Source organism: Melozone crissalis, unplaced genomic scaffold (genome assembly GCF_028551555.1).
Source record: "Melozone crissalis strain CALT ecotype California unplaced genomic scaffold, PUWL_Pcris_2 ptg000389l_1, whole genome shotgun sequence".
NCBI classification, from domain to species: domain Eukaryota; kingdom Metazoa; phylum Chordata; class Aves; order Passeriformes; family Passerellidae; genus Melozone; species Melozone crissalis.
Genome location: NW_026536128.1, coordinates 45,117 through 70,481, shown reverse-complemented (window position 1 = coordinate 70,481; position 25,365 = coordinate 45,117). Strand labels below are relative to the sequence as shown.

The following is a 25,365-nucleotide window of genomic DNA, read 5'->3' as shown; positions in this document are numbered from 1 at the left end:
AAGGCAGGGAGGGATCAGCCAATGAGAGCGGAGGGGGAAGGACAGGACCCCGCGTCTCGGGCGGCCCCGACGGCGCCTGAAAAACTCCGGGATCGGCGACTGCGGGACCCACCGGGATTCTCCACCGGATCCGCCACCGGGATCCACCAGCAGGATCCTCCACCGGGATCCGCCAGCGGGATCCTCCACCGGGATCACTCACTGGGATCCGCCACCGGAATCGCTCTCAGGCGGGGTCCTTAGGTCACCTCCCGCCTCAGGCACCGCCGAGAGCAGCCCCGGGGGGGGGGGTCCTTCCTGAGGGGCGTCGGGCGGCGATGGCGGCGCCCATGGCGGATCCCGGCGGGATTTCTGTCCCAAATGTCGCCGATTCCCGGGGTTCGCTGCCGTGAATCCCGCCCGGGACTGGGGTGGATCCCCTCGGTTCCAGTCCCGGTGCTCGGGGTGGGTCCCGTGGCTCCCCCGTCCCTACGCACTCAAATTAAATTTGGGATTATTTAACCGGTTTTTATCCGTTCCGCACGGAATTCCCCCCGGGAACGGGAGCGGGACCGGGCTGGATCCGGTGGGAGCCACCCCATGAGCTCCCCGCCGCCTAGAATTCCACACCTCACTCGGTTTTGGATTTTTTTTCCCTTTATTCGGATTTTTTTGCCGGTTTTTAGTTCATTAATGGGACGCGGAGCGGAGGCACTTCGGGGGGACCCCCGGGGGGGGCCGGAGCCGCCCCCCCAAAACCGCCCCCGGCTCGTTAATGGATTAATTGGCCCCCCCGAGCCGGGGGGTCGTTAAGGCACCGGGGCCGGGGGGGGGTCGGAAAAATCCACATTATTGCTGGGCCGCCATTTGTTCCTTTTTTTTTTCTTTCTTTTTTTTTTTTCCTGGTTTGTTTTTTGTGGTTTTTTTTTTCTTTTTCCCTCTTTTTTTTTATGTTTTTTTTTTATACAATTAATACAAGTCTGTAAAAATATTTACAACCTCGGCTCCCGGCGGAGCGGGATCGGGAACGGGGCGGGGGAGGGGGAGAAGCTTCCAGAGCAAAGCCCCCTCCCCCACCCCGGGGGGCCGCAGCTTCCTCCCCTCCCCCTCCTCCTCCTCCTCCTGTCCCGGGTCATCCCGGGATGAAATTCCTGAGGTTCTCAGGGAATTGGGATCGGTGCTCTGGGAGTTCCAGTGTTTTCCCCTGCTCAAAAACCCCAATCCTTTAAAAAAACCCCAAAAACAAAAAAAAAAAAACCAAACAACCAAAAAACCCCAAACCCCTGGGGGGGGGTGGGGGAGGAGCTGCGGGTGGGTTTGGGGCAAAATCCCCGGAATTCGGGAACAGAGGAGGAGGAGGAGGAGGAGGAGGGGGGAGGAAGGCAGAGGCGGGGCCGGGCCCTCCCCCCCCCCTCGGGAATTCTCACAAAGTGCAAAGTTCCCAAAATCCCAAAACTGCCCCGGCCCGGGGGGGGCACCGGGGGGGCACCGGGGGGGCCCCGGAGCTGCCAGGATCAGCTGCAGGGACCTGCCCGGGAGCTGCCCCCGACGGGACGGGAACGGGGATCAGCCCGGGAGGGTATCTGGGATCAGCCCCAGGATCTGGGATCAGCCTGGGATGGGATCCAGGATCACCCCAGAGATCACCTCAGGATCAGAGATCAGCCCCAGGATTTGGGATCACTGTGGGAACATCCCAGGATCAGCCCCAGGAGCAGCCCTAAGATCTGGGATCACCCCGGATGGGATCCAGGATCAGCCCCGGATTTAGAATCACCCCAGGATCAGCCCCAAGATCTGGGATCACCCCGGGATGGGATCCAGGATCAGCCCCGGATTTAGAATCACCCCAGGATCAGCCCCAAGATCTGGGATCACCCCGGGATGGGATCCAGGATCAGCCCCGGATTTGGGATCACCCCAGGATCAGCCCCGGGATCTCCGGGCTGGCTCTGGGTTGTTATTTCCCCACTTTTCCCGTTTCTCCCCGTTTCTCCCGCTGCGGGGCGCCGTTGGTGGCACGGGGCAGGGTGCGGATCCCGCGGATCCCGGGTTAATCCAGCAGGGAGGGCTCGGCAGGGCGGATGATGGTCGGGCGGCTCGGGGCCGCCGGGGGCCTCCTGTGGGGGAACGGGGGGCTGAGGGAGCAGGGGGGGCCTGGGGGGTCCCAGTGAGACCCTGAGGGACCCCAGTGAGACCCCAGCCCACCCCAGCGGATCCTGGTGAGACCCCAGCCCACCCCAGTGAGACCCCAATGGATCCCAGTGAGACCCTGGTGGATCCCAGTGGGTCCCAGCCCTCTGCAGTATAATCCCAGTGGATCCCCAGCCCTCCCCAGCATCTCCCAGTGCAATCCCACTGTGTCCCAGTCCTCCCCAGTGTAATCCCAGTGTAGTCCCAATGGATCCCAGTGCAATCCCAGTGGATCCCAGTGTAATCCCAGTATAATCCCACCCTCCCCAGTATAATCCCAGCCCTCCCCAGTGGATCCCAGTGCAATCCCAGTACAATCCCACCCGCCCCCGCGTGGGTCTCACCTGGGCACGCCGGGCGGGATGCCGGGCGGGATGCGCGCGGGCCGGGCGGGGATCTGGGGCGGGGCCGTGAAGGGGTCGCTGGCGGCGGCGAAGGGGCCGAGGCGGGACGGGATGGGGGGCGCGGCGAAGGCGGGCGGGGCGGGCCCGGGGCCGGGCGGGGCCCCCCCGGGCAGCGGCAGCAGCGGCGGCCCCGGGGCCGGGGCGCGCAGGGACGGGGGGCGGCCGGGGGGCAGCAGGGCCGAGGGCGGCCGGCGCTGCGGGGGCGGGCTGGAACGGAATGGGGGTGTAATTGGTCATTTGGGGTGGACACGGGATGGGAATGGTCAGTGGGATGGATGGACACGGGATGGGAATGGTCAGTGGGATGGACACGGGATGGGAATGGTCAGTGGGATGGATGGACACGGGATGGGAATGGTCAGTGGGATGGATGGACATGGGATGGGAATGGTCAGTGGGATGGACACGGGATGGGAATGGTCAGTAGGATGGACACGGGATGGGAATGGTCAGTGGGATGGACACGGGATGGGAATGGTCAGTGGGATGGATGGACATGGGATGGGAATGGTCAGTAGGATGGACACGGGATGGGAATGGTCAGTGGGATGGATGGACACGGGATGGGAACGGTCAGTGGGATGGACACGGGATGGGAATGGTCAGTGGGATGGATGGACATGGGATGGGAATGGTCAGTAGGATGGACATGGGATGGGAATGGTCAGTGGGATGGACATGGGATGGGAATGGTCAGTGGGATGGACACGGGATGGGAACGGTCAGTGGGAGGGATGGACACGGGATGGGAACGGTCAGTGGGGCTGGGATTGGTCACTGGGATGGACACGGGATGGGATGACTCCACCCCCACTGGGAGCAACAAGAATCCCCCTGGGAACACCCCAACACCCATGGGAGTACCCCAATCCTGCTGAAAACAACCTCAATCCCTCTGGGAACCTCTTGGGAACACCCCAAACCCCTCTGGAAACCCCTCCAGCCCCCCACAGACCACCCCAAGCCCCCCAAACCCCCCCAGGGACCCCCCCGTGCCCACGCGCACCTGTGGCCGGCGCCGGGCTGCAGCCAGGTGTCGTCCACGGGCGGGGGCACGGGCGTGGACACGGTGCTGGTGCTGATGTCGCCGATGATGGCCAGCGCCTCCTTGAGCGCGTGGTACATGCGCAGCATCTCGTCCCGGCGCTGCGCCTGCTCCGCCGACTCCTCCATCAGGCTGCCCTGGTCCGACGACGAGTACAGGAAGGCCAGCAGCTCCGAGTGGATGAAATCCTTGGTCTGGGAAGGGATGGGATGGGATGGGAGGCGCTGCTGAGGGGGTTTGAGCGCTCTGGTTTGGGGGAATTGGGGCAGATTGGGGTGGGAAGCAGAGTTTTTGGGATGGGGCCTGTCCTGGTTGGTGTCCCCAGGTGCCACCTGCACGGCTCTGAGGCAGTTCCCCAAGGAGGGGACACCACACCCTGTGCCACCCTGGAAAACTCCACAATTCTCCCCAAATCAAGCCCAAACCTCCCCTGGCACAGCTTGAGGCCGTTTCCCCTTGTCCTGTCCCCTTTGGGAGGGAGGATCAGCCCCTGGCTGGCTCCAGCCTCCTTCCAGGGAATTGTCAGGAGCTGGGAGATCCCCCTGGAGCCTCCTTTTTCCAGGCTGAGGCTCTCCAACTGGTCCCACAGCTCTCCAGACTCTTTTCCATATCCTCCAACCCCTTTTCCCTGCTCCCATCCCCTTTTCCCCCCTCCCCATCCCCTTTTCCCCCTCCCCAGCCCCTTTTCCCCTCACATTGTTGATCATGAGGTGCATGATGGTCTTTGGCATGAGGTCCCGGATGGATTTGTTGATGATCCCCACGTAGGAGTCCACGAGGTTGCGGATGGTCTCCACCTGCCTCTCCAGCTGCGGGTCCATGGAGAAGGTGTTCTCCTGGGCGCCGTCCTCGCTCTCCGTCTGCAGGGGCAGGGCAGGGTCAGCCCTGGGGGCAGGGGGGGCAGGAGGGGTCCCCCTGCTGCAGGAGGGCTTGTCTGGCCCCATTCCCACCTTTGGGGTCGTTCCGGAGCCTGTTCCCAGCCCCACTCCCATCCTTGGGGTCATTCCACAGCCCGGAACCACCGGGATCCCCCCAGCAGCACCCCGGGGATCCCACCCTCCCTCTCCAGGATCCCACCCTCCATCTCCAGGGCACCCTGGGGTGCTCCAGGCTGCTCCCAGCCCCGTGGCGCTCACACCCACCTGGTCCTTCTCAGGATAGACCCCTGCCCGCAGGAAGGAGGCTTTCCAGCTGTCCACGTCCTCCTGCGAGTCGCAGGCCAGCTCGATCTGCCGCAGGTCCTTGTACACGTTCCTGCGGGGCCGGAGGGGTTTGGGGTCAGGGGAGCCCCAGATCCCCGAGGAACCCCGGGGGGAATGGTGGAGAACCCCCTGCAGGAGCCCAGCCCCAAGGAGCGAGGGAAGGGCAATCCCTGAGCACAGCAGGAGGAGTCCCCACCTCTGCTCCGTGTTGAAGATGGCAAAGATGTGTTTGGTGGACATGAATCCCTTCTCCACATCCCTGATTTTCAGGTTGTCCAAAGGCAGCATGTACTTCTTCTCCTTCTCCTGGGAAAGGGACGAGAGGGAAGCGGGGATCAGCGTCCTGAGGGCCGAGGAGAGGGAACAAACCCGGCTTTGGGAACTGCAGACCCCAAACTCCCGCTGGGAACGGCTCACCCCGTGGGGCTGGGATGGGGACTCGCTCCGGGAGGGATCAGGGATCCCCGTGGGGGCTGCTCTGGGATCTGGGATGGGGCTGGACCCCCAGAGCCCACCCAGCTCCAGCCCAGCTCCCCAGGAACGCGGCCGGAGGAGCCCGGGAGCCGCTTCCAGCCGGGGCCCCGCCGCCACGGCCACATCTGGAACCGCTTAGGAGCAGCTCCAGCTCCACTTTTGTCTCCAGATGGTCCCAAAAAGTGACGTTGGCCTTTGTGGAGAGGCCACGAACCCGGGCCCGGCCCCCTCCCCACACCATTTCCTGACAAACCCACAGAGCTGCTCCGGCCGGGACTCGGGATTCGCTGCCACGTCAGGACCAGACAAAGGCACGGCCAGGGACGGGACCCCCCCCAAAACAGCCCGGGACCCCCGAGGGGAGGGGGCAGGACCCCCCAGGGGGATGGATGGATGGACGGATGGATGGACGGATGGATGGACGGATGGGAGAGCCGGGCCGGCGTTCCCAGTGTTCAGACTACCTGTTCAGGTGGGAAGGGATGTACAGTAGTCTGCACATTGGTTACGCCGGCGCGGGCGGCGCCGGAGCTCAGCTGCCACAGGTAAGAGGGAATTGGGAATTGCCCCGTCCTGGGAATTGTCCCTTTTTGGGAATCTCTCCTTTCCCAGGAATTCCACCTTTTTGGGAATCACCCCCTTTTCCTGGGAATTCTTCCTTTCCCTTCCTGGGAATTGCCCCTTTTTGGGAATCTCTCCTTCCCCAGGAATCGTGCCCCTTTCCCATCCCAGGAATTGCCCCCTTTCCTGGGAATCACCCCTTTCCCTTCCTGGGAATTGCCCCCTTCTCTTCCCAGGAATTGCCCCTTTTTGGGAATTGCCCCTTCCCGGGAATCGCTCCTCTCCCTTCCCGGCCTTTCCCAGCCCATCCCGAAGATTTTTGCTGGGATTTCCCTGTCGGTATCCCCGAGGGGGACCGTGCCCCATCGGTATTCCCGGATTTTGGGGGTCCGTGCCCTGTCTGTATCCCCGTTTTTTGAGGATTTTGGGGGTCCGTGCCCTGTCTGTATCCCCGGATTTTGGGGATTTTGGGGGTCCGGGATCGCTCGGAGCCGGCGGGACGAGCACAGACAGAGCCTCATTCATCCCGAGGCTGCTCCGCTCGTTCCTTCCCCCCCGAGAGGCCCCGCAGGAAACCGGGAGGGCTCCGAGGGCTCGGGGGGGGTAAATTTGGGGGGTTCAGGGGGTCCGGGGGGGCTGCGGGGCTTTGCCTTTCCCTGGAAGAGGCCGGAGGAACAAAGGAAACGCGGGATGGGCTCCGCAAACCGAGCCTGGAGATTCCCGGGAAATAATAAACTGTGCTGTGTCCGTGTGTCCTCCCCTGAGCCTGTGTGGGCTGCGGCCCCTCCAGAGCCCCCCCGAGCCCGGGAAGGGCCCCCAGACCCCCGAGGGGAGGAGCGGGATCGGCAGGGGAGGGAAGGGAAGGGTGGGAAAGCCAAAACCTCCAGGGAGGGGCTGGAGCTGCCCCGGCCCCTCCTGGGGAAACCCTGAGGAATCTTTGGGAATGAGGGGGGGTCTGGAGAGCCCTGAGGGGGGGTCTGGAGAGCCCTGGGGAATCACTTTGGGAATGAGGGGGGGGTCTGCAGCACCCCTGAGGAATCACATCCCAGCTCCCTCCAGGCCCAGCATTCCTGGCTGGAATGTGACTGCAGAGGTTTGGGATGGGGAATTCAGGATCTGATCTGGTGATAATTAACCCTGAGCACTAATCACCCCCCATCCCAAGGATCCTCCTCCCAGGAATCACAGATTCCCTCCCCACATCCCATTTCTTTTCCTTCAGAACTCCAGAAACCCCAGATTTTCCCCGTTTTTCCCTCTGGAACCCTGAATTTCCCCATTTTTCTCTCTGGAACCCCAATTTTCCCCATTTCTTGCCCCGGAATCCTAGATTTTCCCTGTTTCCCCCCCCCCCAGAATCCAGATTTTCCCTGTTTTTTCCCTCTGGAGTCCCAGGAATCCTGGATTTTCTGTGTTTTTCTCTCTGGAACCCCAGATTTCCCCCATTTTTCCCCTCGGAGCCCCAAAATCCCAGATTTCCCCCGTTTCCCCCTCCAAAATCTCAGATTTTCCCCGTTTTTTTTCCGGGAACCCGAGATTTCCCCCGTTTTTGTGCCCGTACCTCCTCATCCTTGTACCAGGAGAGCGACTCGGCCGTGAGCACGAACCAGTACTCCTTGGAGCCGCCCTTCATGATGCTGATGTTGTTGATGGTGAGCCAGCCCCGGCGGATCACCTGCGGCACCCGGGGCGGGGAGGGACGGACCGGTCACAGCTGGATCCACAGCTGGAGCCCGCAGCTGGATCCACAGCTGGATCCCGCAGCTGGATCCACAGCTGGAGCCCAGTTATCCCACAGCCAGATCCCACAGCGATCCCACAGCTGGAGCCCACAGCTGGATCCGACAGTGATCCCGGAGCCATCCCAGCCCATCCCGGGGCTATCCCGGGCTATCCCAGCCCATCCCGGGTTAGTGCTGGGGCTCAGCGGGAAGCGCGGCCGGAGCGGGAGCAGCGCTGGGCAGGGGCAGAGCCGGGTTAGACACGGAGCCGGGTTGGACACGGGACCCCCGGGGCTCCCGGGCCGGGTTGGACACGGGATCCCCGAGCCGGGTCGGACACGGAGCCGGGTCAGACACGGAGCCTCTGCCGTGGCTCCCCGCGATCCCCGGGGGTCCCGGGCCCCTCCCCGGGGAGGGTTTGGGGTCGGTTTCCCGGTTTTCCAGCGCAGGAGCCGCGGCAGAGCCCGGGGGGGAGGAAGGAGCGAAGCCGGAGCTGCGGGCACGGGAAGGACGGAGAGCCGGAATTGTGGGGAGGGGGTTTCACCTCCGAAAACCCCGGAATTGAGGGGACAGGCAGGGGGATTTCACCTCCCAGAGCCGGGAATTGTGGGGAGGGGGTTTCACCTCCCAGGTCCCCATTCCCGTCTGGGAACCACCCCGGAATTGGATCCGAGCGGGTTTTAAAGGAACCGGGGCGGGAATGGGGAGAGGGAGGATCAGGGATTGGGAAAGGGATGGGGGCAGAGCCAGAGGGGTCGGGGGGGCTTGGAGGGTTATTGGGAAAAGGGGTCGTGAGGAAAAGGGGCTGAAAGGAACAAGGGGAGAGCAGGGAAAGGGAGAGGGGGGAATTTTGAGGGGTTCCATGGAACAGGGAGAGGGTCTGTGCAGCTGGAGCCCCGGGAACAGCCCAGGAGCAGCGGGGAGGAGGTTCCTTTAAAACCGATGGATTCTGGTGAAAGCAGGGACGGTTTTGGGGCTCCCCTCCCCAGTTCCCAGCTCTCCGCCCTTCGCGCCGCGATCCCGAGGGGGGGAACGGCCCCGAGGGGGGGAACGGCCCCGCCCGGAGCTCCGGGGGTCCCCGGGAGCTTCCAGGGGACCTGGGAGTGTCTGAAGAGCCGGGAAAGGGCCGGGTCTGAGAGGGGGATCCAGGGAATAACAGGGGGCACAAACCCTGCTGGGGAGGAGCAGCAGCTCCATGGAATAAAATTTTGGGAGAATAAATCATTTATAAAACATTTCAGCTCTGCCATCCCAGCTGCATCCAGAGCAGGATCCGCGCCATTTTCCCAATTTTCCTGCCCTGTAAATCCCAAATGGGGTTGGGAAGGATTCCCTCTCAGACACTCCCACGTTCCCAAAGCAGGGACAGGGTCTGGGGGGCGCAGAGGGGTTGGGACCCCCGGGACCCCCCAAACAGGGAATTCTGCCCTCCCTGTGCCAGGAGGGAGGAGCTCTGTGGGCTTGGAGCAGCCAGGTTGGGAATTCTGGCAATTAGGGCAGGGCTGAACCCCAAATCCCTCCAAAAAAGGGAATTTGGGGGAGAAATGAATCCCTCCAAAAAAGGGAATTTGGGGGAGAAATCAACTCCCAGCCCTTCCCTCCGTTTGTTCCCAGAGGAATTAAGGAAATCTCACCCCCCCTCACCCCAACTATTCTGGGCTGAATCAAAGAGATTTTGGCCTCCCGAATCCCAAATTTGGGAATCCCAGCATTTGGAATTGGGAATTTGGGTTTGTCCCCCCTGGCAAACCCGGCTGCTCCCTCTGGGAATTCCATCCCCTGTTCCCACCAGCCTCCTCCATCCTGGGCAGTGGGGCTGGTGTTTTTGGGGTGTTTTTGGGGTGTTTTGGGGTTTTTGGGGTGCTGCTCCTGGCAGGGCCGGGCGCTGTCCCAGCACGACCCCGCTCCGTGGTACTTACCAGGATCTCCCCCTTTGGGCGTGCAAAATTAAGGGGGAAAAACACAAACAGAAAAAAGCAGGAAAAGGAGACGGGACAGGGAAGGAAATGACAGGAGAGGGAGAGAGCGGGAAGCACAAAAAAAAAAATAAAAGGGAGGAAAAGGCGGAAAAACAGCAGAAGAAAACCCGTTACATGCTATTAATGGTCATTCCCAGCGTTAATCCCTCGGAGCGGCTCCGGGGGGAGCGAGGGCAGGGCAGGGCAGGGCAGCTCCTGCTCACCCCAACACCCCCTGGGAGCGGGGCTGGGGGGACACGGCTGTGGGGACACCCTGAGGTGCTGTGGGGACACCCTGGGGTGCTGTGGGGACACCCCGGGGTCATCCTGGGACATCTCAGGGACGTCCTGGGACACCCCAGGGCTCTCCTGGGACACCCCAGGGTGCTGTGGGGACACCCCAGTGTAATCTTGGGACACCCTCGGGTCCTCCTGGGACACCCCAGGGTCATCTTGGGGCACCCCAGGGTGCTGTGAGGACACCCCAGGGCCCTCCTGGGACACTCCAGGGTCACCCCGGGGTCCTCCTGGTTTCCAGTCCCTCACGCCCCTCTCCAGGGCTGCCCCTCCCGCCCGTTTTGTCCCAAATCCTGCAGTTTTCAGGCAGGAATTCCTCTCCCACTCTGCTTTTCCCAAGCCCTTGGCTGTCAGCGTTTGTGGATGGGGTTGGACCCCCCTGCCTGGCTCGGAGCAGGAGGATGAGGAGGAGGATGAGGAGGAATTCCAGGAGTTTCTGGCTGTACCTGGTTTGGGATCGCTCTCTTCTTGTTGATCTGAGTGTTCCGCTGCTGGGCGCTGGGGAAAAGGGGGAAAAAATGGGATTTTGAGGTGAGGAAGAGGAAGGCGAGGAGCTGATCCGAGGGGTGGAATTCCAGAGCCCCTTCCCGAGGTTTCTCCCGAGGTTTGCCCAGGACAGAGCGCACAGAGAGGGGATGGGACACCGGGATCTCCTCCTCGGGACTCCCAGGACTCCAGGGGGAGGAGAGGCTGCAGATTCCCGAGGGAATTCCGACCACCGAGGACCAGGAGCTTCCAGAAACACCCAAAATTCCCCCTGGGTGGGGTCAGGACTGGGATTCAGCATTACCTGCACCAGAGGGAAAAGCTACCTGTCTCTCCTGAGCACCGAGGGGCGGAACCGTTAGTCAGGAGCGGGAACAAAATCCGGGAAATCCGTTAGAGTCCCGCCGGGACAGCGGCACACGGGGAGGGGGCGCTCCCACCCTGGGCTCTGGGGGCTCTGGGGGCTCTGGGGAGCCCTCCCTGCCTGCCCCGAGCCCGACGGCTCCTCCTGGACCCCGGGCAGGGCTGAGCTGGGGGAGCTCCAGATGGACGGGGAGGAGAAGCTCCAGGATCCCAGACCAAGGAGAAGCTCCAGGATCCCAAACCAAGGAAAAGCTCCGGGATCCCAAACCAAGGAAAAGCTCCGGGATCCCAAACCAAGGAGAAGCTCCAGGATCCCAAACCAAGGAGAAGCTCCAGGATCCCAAACCAAGGAGAAGCTCCAGGATCCCAGTTCCAAAGCTGAACTGGGAGAGAAGCTCTGGGATCCCAAACCCAAGGCTGGACTGGGAGAGAAGCTCCAGGCTCCCAGTTGTGCTGGGAGGGGAAACAACCCAGCTCCTGAATCCAGAGGAGGAGTTCTCTGGCTCCCAAATGTGAGGGAAAAGCTCCCAGGATCCCAAATCCAAAGCTGAACTGGGAGGAGAACCTCCCTGATTCCCAGATCCACCGGAAAAAGTCCCAGGTTCCCAATTCCAAGGCTGAACTGGGAGAAGCTCCAGGATCCCACACCCAAGGGGAGCCCCCCCAGCCCCCAGGGAAGCTCTGGGGTGCCCTGGAAGGGGGAGCTGCCCCTCGGGGTGCCCCGGGCAGGGGCAGCTGCCCCGGTACCCACCCGCTGGCCACGTGCTGCTCAGTGAAACAGCTGGGGCAGGAGAGGAGCAGCAGAGTCCAGAGACAGAGAGAGGTGACGGATCCGGGGGGAACAGCAGAGAGCAGGAGGAGAGCAGGGAGTGTGACCCGAGAGGAAAGAGAGAAAAAAGGGGGAAAAGAGAAGAAAAAACAGGAGGAGGAGGAGGAGGGTGGGAATTGAAGGGGCAGGGGAGGGTGGGCTCCAGCGCCCTGAGCCGGAGTCTGGGAGCTTCCCGGAGGTTTGGGGCTGGAAAACACCAGGGAGAGTCAAGGGAAGGGGGCAGGAGAGCCCCGCCCTGGCAGGGGAGAGGATGAGGAGGGACAGAGGGCACAGGGAGCAATTCCTGCCCCAGGGCAGCTCCAGGGTGGCTCCAACAGCCCCAGCACCCCAATTCCTGAGGCTGGAGCTTTTCCCAGCCCCTTTCCCAGAGCCCAGACCTGAGGCAATGGGTGCTGGGGGGCTGTGGGGACTCCAGTGTCCCCCTCAAGGCTAGCACAGCCCCCAGGCCATGGGGGGATGTGGGGACTGTCCCCCTGGGAAAGGACTCACTTGGCAAAGCCGATGAAATCCTCGTGGTTGGTGTTGATGTAGGAGAGCTCGATGTCGATGAGCAGCAGGATCTGGGGGAAGCAGGAGTCAGGGAAAAGGGGAGAAATGGGATTGTAAATGGGATTTTGGGGTGAATTCCCGCTCTGGGGGTGGGCTGGGGCTGACCTGGTCCTTGGTTTTGCCCTCCCGCTCGCGGATGTGGGTGGTGACGATGCGCTCGGTCTCCTCCCGCAGCCTGGGGTACGAGCCCAGCTGGAAAAGGGGAAAAGGGTTGGGAAGAACGAGTGGGATGGAGGCAGGCAGCTCCAAGGGGAGCAGCACCCCACCAAACCCTGCCAAACTCCACCACTCCCCACCAAACCTCAGCAAACCCCACCAAACCCTGCCAAACCTCAACCAATCCCCACCAAACCCCAGCAAATTCCACCACTCCCCACGAAACTCTGCCAAACCACACCAAACCCCACCAAATCCCACCAAATCCCATCAAATCCCACCCAAATCCCACCAAACCACACCAAATCCCACCAAACCCTGCCAGTTCACACCAAACCCATCAAACCCCACCAAATCCCACCAAACCACACCAAACCCCACGGAACCCCAGCACTGGGCTGACCAGTACCTTACTGGTGGCCAGTCCCTCCCTGTCCCCGGCCTGACCAGTCCCCGCTGGTGTCACTGGGCTGACCAGTACCTTACTGGTGCACTGGCGCACGGTGTTGATGAGCTCCTGGATCACCAGATCCACACATTTCAGGCACGGCTCCTTCAGCTTCACCACCTGCTTCTTCACAATGGCCTCGAAGGCCAGGTCTGGCGTGAACAGCCCCGTCCTGGAGCCCAGGGAGAGGCAAAAGCGGGGTTGGGATGGGATTGGGGTGGGACTGGGACAGAGCCCCATCCCAGAGAGCGATTCCCAGCTTTGGGGTGGGATTGGGGTGGGACTGGGACAGAGCCCCATCCCAGAGAGCGATTCCCAGCTTTGGGATGGGATTGGGGTGGGATTGGGGTGGGACTGGGACAGAGCCCCATCCCAGAGAGCGATTCCCAGCTTTGGGATGGGATTGGGGTGGGATTGAGACAGAGCCCCATCCCAGGGAGCGACTCCCAGCGCTGGGAGAGGCAGTTCCTGCCCCCAGGGAGCAATTCTGCTCCTGGAGAACAATCTCCTGCTCAGCAGAGGAAATCCCTCCTCCAGGAGGGCCCTGCCCAGCTTTCCCTGGCAGCCTGGGTCGGGAATGGTGCCCAGGAAGGAGCTGTGGGGGTACTTGCCTCACCCCGTGGATGTTCTTGATGGCGTAGCTGATCTCCCGCCTCAGGTCCTTCTCGTCAAATTCCATCTGCGGGGAGAGGGAATCGGGAATCATCAGGAATTAGGAATCAATCAGGAATCAAAAACCAGAAATCAATCAGGAATTGGGAATCAGAAATCAATCAGGAATCAGGAATCAATTCAGGAATCAATGAGGAATCAGAAATCAGTAAACAGAAATCAGGAATCAGAAATCAGGAATCAGTGAGGATTCAGAAATCAGGAATCAGAAATTGGGAATCAATCAGGAATCAGGTATGAGGAATCAGAAATTAGGAATCAAAAATCAGAAATCAGGACTGTCCCACTGTCCAGCAGCCACACAGGACCCACACCAGAAGCACGGACCATCCCTGCAGCCCCTGCTGTTTTACCAGCCCCAAATTTTGGGATTTTTACGGGGTCAGGGGTTGTTTGGGTCGGAGAAGCCCCCAGGGACCCCCCATCCTCACCTTGACCAGCTCGAAGGGAAACCTCTCGTGGAAAATCCGGTTGATCCTGGCGCCCCCGGAGAGCTCCAGAGTGTCCACCTGGTCCCCCGAGCCCTCGATCCTCTTCTCAAAGTCCACCCCGAACTGCTGCACCATCCTGGGGCAGGGAAACGGGAATGAGGGAGCAAAAATGCCCTAATTCCCCCAGCTGGGCTGGGAGAAGTGCAAATCCCATTTTTTCTGTACGGGAGGGACAGAGCCCACATTCCCAGCAGGTTTTCCCCATCCATCCCTCCCTCCCCTGCAGGGACAGCAATCCCAGCCCTTCCCGAGCCCGTTCCCCCATCTGGGAAGGACAAATCCCCCTGGGAATCCCCTCTGGAGAGGCACCCACTGCAGCAGGGCTTTGGTTTTCCTGGCGGGGTCGTCGGGTCGGAAGTTCTTGTACTCCTCCACCTCCTTCTCCAGGGACAGCAGCTGGCTCTGCAGCTTGCTGCGCAGCGAGGGCAGCGACTCCCGGATGTGGTTGGTCAGTTGCTGCAGGGGGATGCGGAAAACTCAGCCGGGAGACCGGGAGATTCTGATTTTCCAGGTGGGAATGGAGATCCACACGGAAAATTCTGATTTTCCAGGTGGGAAGGGGCTGTCCCACCTGGAAATTCCACTTTTCCAGGTGGGAAAATTCCACTTTTCCAGTGGGAATGGGCTGTCCAACCCAGAAAATTCTGATTTTCCAGGCGGGAATGGGCTGTCCCACATAGAAAATTCCCCATTTCCAGCAGGAATGGCAGTCCCACCTGGTTGAGCACCCTCTGCAGGTGCGGCGTGCCCATGCGCTCGGCCATGTGCCGGTAGGCCGGGTGTGACAGGAAGAATTTGCGCTCTGCAGCCAGCGCAGCCCTGATGTCCTTCTTGCCATCGATGTCCTTCTGGCTGCGGTTCACCACCCCGATGTAGCCTGGCACGGAGGGGACAGCGTGGGGCCAGGAGGGGATGGCACCCGGGGACATTGGGGACACTGGGGACAGCGCGGGGCCAGGAGGGGATGGCACCAGGAGGACAGGGGGAGGGCACACGGGGACATTGGGGGACATGGGGGGAGCCAGGGAGGGACACTGGGGACACACAGAGTGACCTGAGGGGACACAGGGCGCACACACACAGTGACCTGAGGGGCACACAGGGCACACAGGTGAGCAGGCCAGGCCGTACCTCTCCGCAGGGGCAGCAGTTTGTTCTCCAGCACGTCCCGGGCGTCGGTGCCTTCGTCCATCAGATCCAGCTTGGTGATGACCCCAATGGTCCTCAGGCCTGTGGGGACAAGGGTCGGTCCCAGTGAACCCCAGCACAACGGGCACCCACGGGATGGAGAGGAGAGGAGGATGAGGAGGGTGGAGGATGAAGAGGAGGCCGAGGCAGCGCTGCCCGTCCCTCACCCTGCGGATCCACCTCCTTGGCCATCTTGAGCGCGTCCGAGTTGGCCAGGTCCATGTTGGCCGGGGTGACGGCCAGGATCAGGCTGCTCTCCCTGCTGATGAACTGCAGGATCATGTCGCGGATCTGGAACTCGATGTCCTGCGGCTGGTCCCCCACGGGCACCTTGGTGATCCCGGGCAGGTCGATCAGGGTCAGGTTCAGCACTGGGGGGACACGGACGGGCTGAAGGGGGGACCCCGATGCGCTGGCTCCCGCAGGGCCCCAGAACCCCCGCATTTCCCCAGATCCTCCCCGTTTTCTGGGGCCTTCCCTCACCGTGGGGCGAGTACACGCGCAGGTTGATGGGCACGGGGGAGATGCCCTTGTTGGTGCCCGTCACCCGGTCGGTCTCCGCCTCGATCTCCTGCCGCACCTCGTCGAAATCCGTGAACTTCTTGGACTTGCAGTGCAGGAACTCGGCATATTCTGGGATTGGGAGTGTGAAAAACAGGGAGTGTGAGAAACGGGGAGTGTGAGAAACGGGGAGTGTGAAAATGGGGAGTGTGAGAAACAAAGAATGTTCGGGGAGATGACGATTGAGCAGGGCAGGGGAGCTGGGGAGATGTGTGAGAAATGTGGGGAAGGGGCTGCAGGACATGGGGAAGGGGCTCAGGACACCCAGGAGGGGCTGCAGGACACCCAGGAAGGGCTGTAGGACCCCAAGAAGGGGCTCAGGACACCCAGGAGGGGCCTCAGGACATGGGGAAGGGGCTGCAGGACATGGGGAAGGAGTGCAGGACACCCAGGAGGGGCCTCAGGACACCCAGGAGGGGCCTCAGGACATGGGGAAGGGGTGCAGGACACCCAGGAGGGGCTGCAGGACACCCAGGAGGGGCCTCAGGACATGGGGAAGGGGTGCAGGACACCCAGGAGGGGCTGCAGGATCCCAAGAAGGGGCTGCAGGACCCCCAGGAGCTCCCCTGGATGCCAATCTGCCCCATAAAAGGGATTTCAGCAGCTGTGGGGCCAGGCTGCGGCCGCTGGGATGGTGCAACTTCCTTCCTCCTTCCCTCAGTGTGGGCAGAGCGGAAACCTCAGCGCTGCCAGGGCTGGAACCATCCCAGACACCTCATTCCTCATTGCTCAGCCCTCACCAACCCTCCCATGGCCCCAAAACCGGCTCTTCCCAGCCCCGCTCAGCCCCCAGGAGGGCACCAGGGGCTCACCCACGCCCAGGGAAGGTTTGGCCTGGCCGCTCAAGGTGAAGGGGACCAAGGAGATCTCCCCGGGTATCGGGATGGCTGATGGCAGCCAAGGGAACCTGGCTGGGAAAAGGAGTCGCCCCCACGGCCAGCTCGGCGTTCCTCGGTTTTCCTGTGGCCTCCCCTGCATTCCCAGGCATTCCCTGGGCTCTCCCCTGCATTCCCAGAGCTCTCCCCTGCATTCCCAGGCATTCCCTGGGCTCTCCCCTGCATTCCCAGAGCTCTCCCCTGCATTCCCAGGCATTCCCTGGGCTCTCCCCTGCATTCCCAGAGCTCTCCCCTGCATTCCCAGGCATTCCCTGGGCTCTCCCCTGCATTCCCAGAGCTCTCCCCTGCATTCCCAAGCATTCCCAGAGCTCTCCCCTGCATTCCCAGGCATTCCCTGGGCTCTCCCCTGCATTCCCAGGCATTCCCTGGGCTCTCCCACACATTCCTCCCTGATAAGCAGGGAAATGTGGGAGCGTGGGGGCAGCGGATGGAGCCGAGGGAGGGAGGGCAGCAGTGTGCACACCCCAGGGCTCACACCGAGCTCCTTCCCTGTGTTCCAGCCCCGTACCCGTCTTGGAGAAGATGAGCTGCAGGATCAGAGGCCGGCGGGTGACGATCCCAGAGCCACGGGGAAGGAAATCCCTGCAGGGGATGAAAGGATGGGTCAATAAATGAATTAATGCTATTGATTCCTCCAGCGCTGGGAGAGGGCTGGGAACACACGGGATCAATCCCTGCTCTGCTCTGGGAGAGAACAGGATACTCCTGGGAGGGCAGAGCCCCAAGGAAAGCAAGAAATTCACACAGAATTCCCCAGAAGGATTTTTTTGGGAGAATCTTGCCTGGAACAGGCGGTGCTGCAATGGCCAGCCTGGGCTGGGGCTGTCACCGCCCTTTCCCGAGCAGGGCCCGGGACAGGGACCGGGACAGGGCAGCGTCTGCTGGGAACGGGCGCCGATAACGGCCTGGGAGCGGCTCTGACGGGAACGGCCCGGCCCAGCCGTCACGGCCACGCCAACAACAACAACGACACCCCGACAGTGTCACCCCGACCGTGTCACCCCGACAGGGCATTCCCGGCAGGGCTGGTGACAGCCGGAAATGAACTTCCTGCCCGGCCGGGAGGACAGGTCCGGCGGGAAGGGCAGAACCGGGACAGCCCCGGGCGGGGAAAGAGGGGAAAGGTGCGATGGACCCGGGGATGGAGCTCGGGGAGGCCCCAGGTGCCCCCGGCCCTGCTGATCCCAGAGGGAATCCCAGAGGGAATGGCGATCCTGACGGGAATGTTGGGATCGGGGCGATTCACACAAAGTGGGGTCCGACACCTCCGGCTCTGCGGCTCCCTCCTCGTCCCAGCCCCGATCCCAGGGGAATTGAGGTGATCCCCAGCTCCTAGCCCCAAATCAAGGTGATCCCCAGCTCCCAGCCCTGATCCTGGGGGAATCCAGGTGATCCCCAGCTCCCAGCACCAATCCTGGGGGAAATGAGGTGATGTCCTTGTCCCAACCCTGATCCCAGAGGAATCCATGTGATTCCCAGCCCCTATCCCAAGGGAATCCAGGTGATCCCCTCATCCCATCCCCAATCCCGGGCTAATCCAGGTGATCCCCTTGTCCCAGCCCCAACCCCGGGGTAATGCAGGTAATTTGGTGACAGACCCCGCGGGCAGGGAGGGGCCTCCCGGAAGGAAGGACGGACAGGGACGGTGGCGGTGCCCCCACCCAGCTCCGTGTCCCCGTGCCCTCCGTGTCCGGCTGGGCAGGATCCGTGACGTGCACAGGGACGTCATCGCCCGGCTGCCGCCACCTCCCACCTGGGCTCAGGTGTGACCAGGGCCCGCAAGGGGACAAAGGGACACAGGGACAAAGGTCTCGGGGCGGAGGAGCGCCGTGGGAGCTCCCAGTGCCGAGAAAATCCCTGGGGAAACACCTCCGTGTGTTTCCAGGTTTCCAGAACACCTCACCCTGGGTCCACGTCACTCCAAATTATTCCTTTCCCGTTCCTGATGGGATTCCCTGGATTTCCCCGGCCATGGCTCCCACCCCACCGAGGCAAATCCCACGGATTTACCCCTGGATTTACCCCCAGCCCCACCAGACCTGTGGGACCCTCACAGCCAATCCCTCGGGATGGGCCACTGCTCTTGTCCTGTTCCCACGGGATTCAGCTCTCCCTCTGTCCCCAAACCCCACTGACCCCAAACCCTGGGGCTCAGCCCCACTCTGGGATCCCTGAGGCATTTTGGGGGACAATCTTGAGGCAGGATAAGGATCCCCATGCTCTCCTCGGGCTCATAAAGCCCCATTGAGGTCAGCGACTGTCCCCACCCCCGGGGGACAAGGGCTCCATTGTCCCCCAGGCCAGAGACGGCTCCGGGCAGGGCTGGGACAGGGATTTGTCAGAGCAGGGCCGGGACAAGGCTCCAAAGAGCGGTGCTGGGGCCACAGAGAACCCTGGTGACGATCCCAGGTCGTTCCCTCGCTGCTTCTCCCATGGAATTCAGGGACTGGGGCGCTCCAGGCCCCCCAGCACCGATCCCAACCCCTCAAGGGTGTCCCAGTGAGGCCAGAACCTTCCCAGGGAGAAATTCCATGGGGAAACTCCAGCCCACTGAGGCTCAGCCATGGATCCAGAGGGTTCCCAGCCCAATTCCAGCTCTCTCCAAGGGATTTTCGCCCTTCCCATAGAGAAATTACATGGAGGAATCCCAGCCCACTGAGGCTCAGCCATGGATCCAGAGGGTTCCCAGTCCAATTCCCGGTCCCTCCAAGGGATTTTGGGCACTCAGGATTATCTCTCCATGTGTTTTGAGGGTACAAAACCCACAGAAATGGGACCATGGCCACCCAACACAGATCCAGGCCCCCCAACACGGATCCAGGGCCCCCAACACGATCCAGGCCGCCCAACACGGATCCAGGGCATTCCAACACGGATCCAGGGCCCCCCAGCACAGATCCAGGCCCCCCAACACGGATCCAGAGCCTCCCAACAGGGATCCAGGGGCCCCAACACGGATCCAGGCCCCCCAACATGGATCCAGGGCCTCCCAACAAGGATCCAGGCTTGCTGGTGGCTCGGGAAAACCGAGCTGAAGCTGCAAAGCTGCAGAAATGGAGAGGAACAACCCCCAGGGGCAGTTTCGAGCCCGGCTCCATGGATCCGCGCGGATCGTTGGGACAGAGGGAACAGCCCCCAGGCCCCGGCCCATCCCGGCTGGAATTGGTGATCCAGGGCAAAATCCCGGCCCCAGAACTGCCCCCAGAGGCTGGGACGGACACATGGACACGGCCAGGCCGGTATTCCTCATCCCCCCCTTCCCAAGGACGGCCCTGGGCTGTAATTAACCCTAATTAGCACGACGAGGTGGGGAAGGATTCCCGGATGGATGGATCCCACTGTGACACAAAGGGGTTTAATTACCGGGGATGGTTTTCCATCAGCACTTAATTAAATTAAAGGGTGCCAGAATTGCCAGGAACGCAGGATGGGAATAACTCCAGAATTCCCAGGGATTCAGGATGGGAATAACTCCAGAATCCCCAGGGATTCAGGATGGGAATAACTCCAGAATTGCCAGGGATTCAGGATGGGAATAACTCCAGAATTCCCAGGGACTCAGAATGGGAATAACTCCAGAATCCCCAGGGGATTCAGGATGGGAATAACTCCAGAATTGCCAGGGATTCAGGATGGGAATAACTCCAAAATTCCACCCTGAATTCAGGATGGGGAATAACTTCAGAATTCCTGGGAATTCAGGATGGGAATAACTCCAGAATCCCCAGGGATTCAGGATGGGAATAACTCCATAATTCCACCCTGACTGCTGGGAAAGCCCAAATCCAGGCTGGGAATTTGGCCTGCGCTGGGACAGAAGGGAAAAGCGATGGATCCCAGGCTGGATTTGGGATCCACTTGCAAACACACCACAGGAATCCAGTGGAGAAAGCAAAGCCCCACTGGAGCCCCAATGGGGCACTTCCAGAGGAAGGGATGCCCAGAACAGCCTGAAACAGCGGGAAAACCATGGCTGGGAATTTTGGGAATGCAGAGGCTGAGAGGAGAGCGGGATGGAGGCACACCGGGCAAGGGGATCCTGCCGGTGCCCGGTGCTGAGGGAGCGCCAGCCCCGCACCGGGGCAGCAGAGGCGGCAGGAACGGGCCGGGCCCGGCCGGAGCGAGCAGCGGACCCGCACAAAGGCGGAGAGGGGCGTTCTGGATCTCCATGGATTTCTCGGGGCTCGGGCAGGGCCGTGCCGGGGCCGCCAGGCGCGGGGTTTGTGCATTTCGGGGTGACCCCCGCGCCCTGCTCCGCTCCCGTTATCGGCGCGGCCACGCTCGGCTCCGGGCCCGTCCCAGCCCCGCTCCTATCTCCGGGGCGCAGCCCCGCCGCTGAGGATGGTGATGGTGGGGAGGAAGGCGCACACAGCTCGGCATTCCCGAGGAATTCCGGGGAGGGGGATCCCGGGCACGGAACCGGCACCCAGCAGGGAGAACCGGGGAGCCCGCAGCGCCCACGGAACCCCGGAGTCCTTCCGGGACCCGCTCAGCCCCCGCTCCCATCGCCATTGACCGCCGTGACCCGAGCCCTCCCTCCCTCCCCGCCACCACCGCCCGCCCCGCCCCGCCCCGCTCCATTCCCGTTCCGTTCCCGTTCAGCCGAGCCCGTCCCGTCAGTGCCGCGTTCCGGCGGGCGCGGCCGCGCTCGGAGGAACGGGAAGGGCTCCCCCGTCCCGGTCCCAGCCCCGTCCCGGTGCCGGCGGCGTTTGCGCGGCCCTTGCGCCGTTTGCGCGGCCCGTGCGCCGCTGGCGCAGCGCGGGCCCGGCCCCGCCGGCCGCGCCCTTACGCCGCCGCCGCTATTCCCGAACGCTCCGCACGCCCGTGGCGCCGCCCGCCGCTCCCGCCGCCCCGGCCCGCCGCCGCCGCCCTCCCCGCCATTGCCGCCGCCGCTCACCGGCCCACGAAGTTCTCGAGCACCGAGCTCTTGCCGGCGCTCTGCCCGCCCACCACGGCGATCTGCGGCAGGTCGAGGTGGCAGCTCTGCCCGATGGAGCTGAAGGCGTCCTGCAGCTTGTTGACCAGCGGGATGAGCTCCTCCATGCCCCGGTTGCCCATGGCGGCGCGGCGGTGCCGGGCCCGCGCTCCCGGCGGCGGCTCCTCCTCACGGGGCCCGCGGCGGCGGCGGCGGCCAAACTTCCCCTCAGAGTCTCCTCATCCGGCACCGCCGTGCCCGCCCCGCTCCCGCAGCGCGCCTCGTCATTGGCCGGCTGGGCTGCCTGTCACCGGTGCGCGCAGAGCTGATAGGAGCAGAGAGCTGTCAATCATCCGAAAGGGCGGCACCGGGAAGAAAAGCCCGTTTTCTATTGGTCTCTCGGTCGTCGCTCATCGCTCACAGCCAATGGGAGGTGGCGCTGCTGTGTCAGCTGAGGCGGCGGGGACGCGGTCCCGCCCCTCACCGGTTCCGCCATTGAATTGGCGGACGGAGCTTCCCTCGGGCGCGCAGCCCCGGAGCAGCCCCGGCAGCCCGCCCCGTTGTCCCTCCCCGCCCTCCCTTCCGCTAGGCAGCGCGCCCGCCACTCCGAGCGGGCTGGCCAATGCAACGGAGAGAGGAATCCTAGGGAACGGAAACCCTCTCGCAGTGAATCGGCCGGCCGTTAGTCAGCGAGTCCTTCTCGCCCACTGGCGTCCCGGTGTTCCGCGGCCCTCCTGTGACAATCCAGCGCCGTGTGTTCGCTGTCGGGGAACGACAGTCCCGAAGCGAAGCCTCGGGGCTGGAACCCCCCAGGGAGCAGAAGCAGCACTAAATGGCTCCGCTCCCCGGCCTGTCGGGGTTGGGAGGGGTCTCTGCTGTATTTCTGCTGAATTTGGGCGATCCCTGGGGGACTTTGGGCATCTCCGAGCTCGGCCCTTCCCCATCCCCAGAGGGCCCAACATGGCCCCCGCGTTGCCGTGGTAATAGTCACTTCCGGCGGCGATGCCCCGCCTCTTCCGGTCACGTGCCACAAGATGGCGGCGCCCGCGGCGGGCCCGGTGCCGGTGCTGCGGATCGTGGCCGAGTGCGGGCGGAGCCGCGCCCGGGCCGGGGAGCTGCGGCTGCCGCACGGCTCCGTGCCCTGTCCCGTGTTCATGCCCGTGGGCACCCGCGGCACCGCCAAGGGCCTGACGGCCGCGCAGCTGGCGGCGCTCGGCTGCCGCATCTGCCTGGGCAACACCTTCCACCTGGGCACGCGGCCGGTGAGCGGCACCGGGAGGCTCCGGGGGGCTCCGCGGTTCGCCCCGTGCCGTCCCTGCCCTGAGCTCCCAAATCCCGGTGGGGATCGGAGCTGTCGCGGGTTCCCGGCGGGATTCCGGCGCAGCCCCCGCCGTTACCGGGGGCTTACCGGGGGATCCCGCTCGGTTCCCGCCGCCCTCCCAGCCCTGCTCTCTCCCTTTCCGCAGGGCTCGGAGCTGGTGCGGCGTTCCGGGGGCCTGCACGGCTTCATGGACTGGCCCCACAACCTGCTCACAGTGAGGGATTGGGGGGACCCCAAATTTGGGGGGGCGGCACCCCCAGAGCTGCCCGGACTGAGGCGGGGGGGCACCCCCGGGACCCCCCAGGGGTGAACCCCCGAGCCTGGGGGGGTCCTGGCACCCCCTGCCGCAATCCCGGGGTGGTTTTGGGGTATTTTGGGGTGGTTTTGGGTGTTTTGGGGTTCCTCATTCCCGTTTTGGGGTCCCCCAGGACAGCGGCGGGTTCCAGATGGTTTCTCTGCTGGAGCTCTCGGAGGTGTCGGAGGAGGGGGTTCGGTTCCAGCCCCCCCACGGCGGGGAGCAGATCCTGCTGAGCCCCGAGAAATCCATGGAGATCCAGAACGCGCTGGGTGAGCGGGGGCACCCCAAAATCCGGGGGAGGGACCCCCAAATCCCTGGGGGGGGATGGGAAGGACAGGGGTGACCCCCCCCGCCCCCCCAGGCGCCGATATCGTGATGCAGTTGGACGATGTCGTGAGCAGCACCACAACGGGGCCGCGCGTCGAGGAGGCCATGAACAGGTGGGGACCCCCTGAGACCCCCCTGGAACCCCTCAGACCCCCTGAGACCCTGCTGGGACCCCCCTGACCCTCCTGGGACCCCCTGAGAACCCCCTGAGCCCCTCCTGAGACCCCCTAGGACCCCCTTGACAGTCCTGGGATCCCCTTCTGAGACCCCCCCATGTCCCCCGTGTCCCCCCATGTGCCCCCCATGTCCCCCGTGTCCCCCCAGGTCCGTGCGCTGGCTCGATCGCTGCATTTCCCCCATGGTCCCCCCGTGTCCCCCCCATGTCCCCCGTGTCCCCCCATGTCCCCCGTGTCCCCCCAGGTCCGTGCGCTGGCTCGATCGCTGCCTGGCCGCCCACGCCCGCCCCCAGCAGCAGCTGCTGTTCGCCATCATCCAGGGGGGGCTGGACCCCGAGCTGCGCCTGCGCTGCATCCGAGGTGCGCCTTCATCGCCATCCTCACCCTCATCCCCGGGCCTTCCTCCTCACCCTCATCCCTCCTTGGAAGGGGTTCTGGGGGTCCTGGGGCAGCTCAGGTGGGGCCTGGGGGAGCTCCGGTGGTCCCAGGGGGATTCAGGGGTGATTTTGGGGGTTCAGAGGTGATTTTGGGGGTTCAGGGGTGATTCGGGGTCCCCTCTCTCAGCCACGACCCAGCGGGACGTGCCCGGGTTCACACTGGGGCTCAGGGTGACTCAGGGCAGTGCAGGGGAGATGTGGGGGTCCCGGGGGGGTTCTGGGGGGGTGCAGGGGTGATTTTGGGGGTTCAGGGGTGATTTGGGGTCCCCTTTCCCAGCCATGACCCAGCGGGACGTGCCCGGGTTCGCCATCGGGGGCCTGAGCGGGGGCGAGGCCAAGGCTCAGTTCTGGCGCACGGTGAAGCTGAGCACGGAGCACCTGCCCCGGGACAAGCCCCGCTACCTGATGGGCGTGGGGTGAGTCCGGGGGTCCCCCAGAGCCCCCCAGGGCTGGGGGAGCCCCCCGGAGTCACCCCCCATTGCCCCCTCCCCAGCTACGCCACGGACCTGGTGGTGTGCGTCGCGCTGGGCTGCGACATGTTCGACTGCGTCTTCCCCACCCGCACGGCGGTAAGGGGGGCCCGGGGGGGTTTGGGGACCCCTCCCCACAATTGGGGGATCCCCATAACCCGCCCTGCTCCCCCCGCAGCGTTTCGGTTCCGCCCTGGTGCCCTGGGGGTCCCTGCAGCTGAAAAATCAACAATTTGCCAAAGATTTCCGGCCCATCGACGCCGACTGCGGCTGCCCCACGTGCCAGAGGTGGGCAGGGGGCTCCGGGGGGTCCCCGAGGCGGGGCTGACCCCTCAAACTCCCCATTTCCCCCCCAAACTCCCCATTTCACCCCGAAACTCCCCATTCCCCCATCCCAGGTACTCGCGGGCGTACCTGCACGCGCTGCTGCGCTCCAACACGGCCGCGCTGCACCTGCTCACCCTGCACAACATCGCCTACCAGGTGGGCAGGGGGGCTCTGGGGAGGGTTTGGGGGGTCCTGGGGGGTCTCCCCACCCCTCTGACCCCTGTGCCCCCCCAGATGAAGCTGATGGGCTCCATCAGGGACAGCATCGTGCAGCAGCGCTTCCCCGAGTTCGTGCGGGAGTTCATGGACACCATGTACGGGGGGCGGGGGGGACCCCCGGCCTGGGCTCGGGAGGCCCTGGAGTCTGTGGGGATCACCCTGGCCTGAGGGGAAACCCCTGGGATTCCTGGGAACCCCCCCAGAGTCCTGGGGAACCCCCCTGGGATTCCTGGGGAACCCCCCTGGGATTCCTGGGATCCCCCCCTGCCCCCAATCCCTGGGGAAACCCCCTTCCCTCCTCCCTCTGTATTTTTATACATTTTTTGGTAATTTTTTTATTATTTTGGGGTTTTTAAAGGGTGGGGAATAAAAGAGTTTGGAAGGGAAATGGCTGACGTGGCT

At 63.4% G+C, this 25,365-nt stretch overlaps 2 protein-coding genes across 3 annotated transcripts; one reads left to right on the top strand and one right to left on the bottom strand.

The window, feature by feature from the left end:
• Positions 1–1,970: 1,970 nt before the first annotated feature.
• Positions 1,971–21,584, bottom strand: DNM2 (dynamin 2). Of its 2 annotated transcripts, XM_054294924.1 has the most exons (22): positions 21,371–21,584; positions 16,982–17,055; positions 15,500–15,649; positions 15,184–15,387; positions 14,960–15,058; positions 14,545–14,705; positions 14,142–14,284; positions 13,769–13,904; positions 13,277–13,344; positions 12,699–12,837; positions 12,167–12,253; positions 12,002–12,072; positions 11,435–11,464; positions 10,281–10,332; positions 9,499–9,510; positions 7,420–7,533; positions 5,020–5,129; positions 4,764–4,875; positions 4,317–4,481; positions 3,583–3,815; positions 2,517–2,783; positions 1,971–2,099 (listed from the first exon to the last, which is right to left on the bottom strand). In XM_054294924.1, exons 1-22 carry the CDS (start codon positions 21,529–21,531, stop codon positions 2,033–2,035), a joined length of 2,655 nt encoding a protein of 884 aa, XP_054150899.1. In that variant the 5' UTR covers positions 21,532–21,584; the 3' UTR covers positions 1,971–2,032. The 2 variants fall into 2 exon arrangements, with proteins under 2 accessions (XP_054150899.1, XP_054150900.1); XM_054294925.1 differs by lacking the exon at positions 11,435–11,464.
• An 838-nt stretch (positions 21,585–22,422) lies between these two features.
• QTRT1 (queuine tRNA-ribosyltransferase catalytic subunit 1) lies at positions 22,423–25,139 on the top strand. Its single transcript, XM_054294938.1, has 10 exons — positions 22,423–22,650; positions 22,855–22,923; positions 23,138–23,276; positions 23,369–23,447; positions 23,755–23,870; positions 24,225–24,363; positions 24,441–24,516; positions 24,596–24,705; positions 24,816–24,900; positions 24,979–25,139. The coding sequence occupies exons 1-10, from the start codon at positions 22,423–22,425 to the stop codon at positions 25,129–25,131; spliced, it is 1,194 nt and encodes a 397-aa protein (XP_054150913.1). The 3' UTR covers positions 25,132–25,139.
• The last annotated feature ends 226 nt before the right edge of the window (positions 25,140–25,365 follow it).

Coding starts and splice junctions, on each gene's coding strand:
- DNM2 (XM_054294924.1), bottom strand. CDS start 21,531: ATGGGCAACCGGGGCATGGAGGAGCTCATCCCGCTGGTCAACAAGCTG. Junction 15,059..15,183: donor CAAGGAGGTGGATCCGCAGG/GTGAGGGACGGG, acceptor TTGTCCCCACAG/GCCTGAGGACCATTGGGGTC. Junction 4,482..4,763: donor TCTATCCTGAGAAGGACCAG/GTGGGTGTGAGC, acceptor CTGCCCCTGCAG/ACGGAGAGCGAGGACGGCGC.
- QTRT1 (XM_054294938.1), top strand. CDS start 22,423: ATGGCGGCGCCCGCGGCGGGCCCGGTGCCGGTGCTGCGGATCGTGGCC. Junction 22,651..22,854: donor TCCACCTGGGCACGCGGCCG/GTGAGCGGCACC, acceptor CCCTTTCCGCAG/GGCTCGGAGCTGGTGCGGCG. Junction 24,901..24,978: donor TGCACAACATCGCCTACCAG/GTGGGCAGGGGG, acceptor GTGCCCCCCCAG/ATGAAGCTGATGGGCTCCAT.